Here is a 1,790-nt window from a genome sequence, read left to right on the forward strand (position 1 = left end):
CGAAATTTCACCTTTAGCTCTGTAGATAATTTAAGGCGATTGACCTTAATTTTTAGGGTTTCGGTTCAACTGTAACCATAAAACATTGGCAAAAAAATATTTTAAAAAAATAAGGAAAGGAAAGAAATTCTGTTTCGTATCTCATGTTGTTAATTAATGTTACTGATTCTAAACAAAGAAAATTACGGATTAAATTATTTTTTTTAATTATTTTAAATATATGGGAACCGGTAATGTATATGAGAGGCGCTGTGGTTGTTTTTGTAGTTGGAATAGTGAGTGGTTATTGTGAAACGCTGATGGTTTTCTTCTTCTTGTTAAAATATTTTCTTCTTATTTTATTTTATTTATATATTAACTTGTTTCTGACCGGTAACTTTGATGTAGAAGGACTTGAGTAATGGGAAAGAGGAAGTCAAGGGCGAAGCCTCCACCAAAGAAGCGGATGGATAAGCTTGATACTGTCTTCAGTTGTCCCTTCTGTAACCATGGCACCAGTGTTGAATGCCGCATGTAAGAGTTCATTCAAATTTTTAAGTTTGTTTCCTGAGTATTATTTTTATTGGAACTTATAAACAGCTTCAAAAAATTTGAGCCCCTGGGATCTCCATGTGGTAATTTGGATTCATTAAGTGTAAATCCAATTAATATCAATTGATATGATAGGGGTGTAGTTTTCAAATTTGCGTACTGACTTTTAGTGTTTTTGTGATTTCAGCGATATGAAGAACTTAATAGGTGAAGCTGTATGCTTGATATGCCAAGAGAGCTTCAGCACCACTATCACAGGTAATTGGAATATTCTTGAACGAACTTGATCAAATTTTGGAGGGAGCTTAAATCTTTTGTGCTTCTTTTTAATTAATCTTATAAAGTGGTCGAGGGAAAATAGAAAGTGAAGCTCAAGAATTTTTAAAGGCTGAAGTTCAAGTTATTTCATTTAAGTTGTTAAATTAACTTTGTGTTGATGGATGATTGATTTTTCTTCCTCTCTGGTTGCAGCTTTAACCGAACCAATCGACATGTAAGTTTAAGTAATCTGGAATTGTCACTGTCATTTGTGTGTGTGTGTATGTATATATATATATATATTTTTTTTTTTTTTTTTATTTTTTTTTTATTTTGCTTACATGGAGTTTGTGATTGCAGATACAGCGAATGGATCGATGAATGTGAACGGGTGAACAACCTTGATGATGATGGTGCTTAGGAGGGAGAAGATAATGTCTAGAAAACCAAATGGGTGTTTGAATGGAATAGGTTTTCTTGAATATATTACTATGATAGCCGATGGGGCTTGTGGTTGTGGCACCATTTATGGCTTTTAGTAGCGAGTGTTATGTAGCAAACTGAGAAGTTGTGTAATTGAATGTGAGTAATGGAGTTTGGCAATAATGGCTGTTGTAAGTGTTGAAGCTTGTTCATGAATTTTAGAAGATGCAATATATATATATAAAGCTGAATACCCATGTGGGTTGGTCCAACCAGATAGACGTAATCATATGTATTTGTTTAAATAATGGTCTCACACTTCGTTCGAGTTGAATGAGAGGGTTGAAGAATGTTAAATAAAGGTATTAATGGTAAGGCTGTTATAACTATCTAGCTCCTTGGCCCTACCTCTCCTACTTGCGAATACAAGGCCGCCTTTACTACTGTTTTAAAACTCGGACCGGAGGTTAACCCGTTTTATTGCTTGGGTCACGAGTCAATTGGTCCAATTGGTTGGATTGGTGACATCATCGTATCCTTTAATATAATATGTTTAAATAATTATTGTTATATTTACC

General features: G+C 33.9%; 1 protein-coding gene across 1 annotated transcript; it reads left to right on the forward strand.

Moving 5' to 3' along the window:
- Positions 1-367: 367 nt before the first annotated feature.
- On the forward strand, positions 368-1,498 carry LOC116106268 (transcription elongation factor 1 homolog). Its single transcript, XM_031392611.1, has 4 exons — positions 368-513; positions 719-789; positions 1,003-1,024; positions 1,150-1,498. Exons 1-4 carry the CDS (start codon positions 401-403, stop codon positions 1,208-1,210), a joined length of 267 nt encoding a protein of 88 aa, XP_031248471.1. The 5' UTR covers positions 368-400; the 3' UTR covers positions 1,211-1,498.
- The last annotated feature ends 292 nt before the right edge of the window (positions 1,499-1,790 follow it).

Source organism: Pistacia vera, unplaced genomic scaffold, assembly GCF_008641045.1.
Source record: "Pistacia vera cultivar Batoury unplaced genomic scaffold, PisVer_v2 Contig510, whole genome shotgun sequence".
Lineage (NCBI taxonomy): Eukaryota > Viridiplantae > Streptophyta > Magnoliopsida > Sapindales > Anacardiaceae > Pistacia > Pistacia vera.

Excerpts from the sequence above, each read along its gene's own strand:
- LOC116106268 (XM_031392611.1), top strand. The coding sequence starts at position 401 with ATGGGAAAGAGGAAGTCAAGGGCGAAGCCTCCACCAAAGAAGCGGATG. Across the intron at positions 790-1,002 it reads CTTCAGCACCACTATCACAG|CTTTAACCGAACCAATCGAC; the intron begins GTAATTGGAATA and ends CTCTGGTTGCAG. Across the intron at positions 1,025-1,149 it reads TTAACCGAACCAATCGACAT|ATACAGCGAATGGATCGATG; the intron begins GTAAGTTTAAGT and ends TTGTGATTGCAG.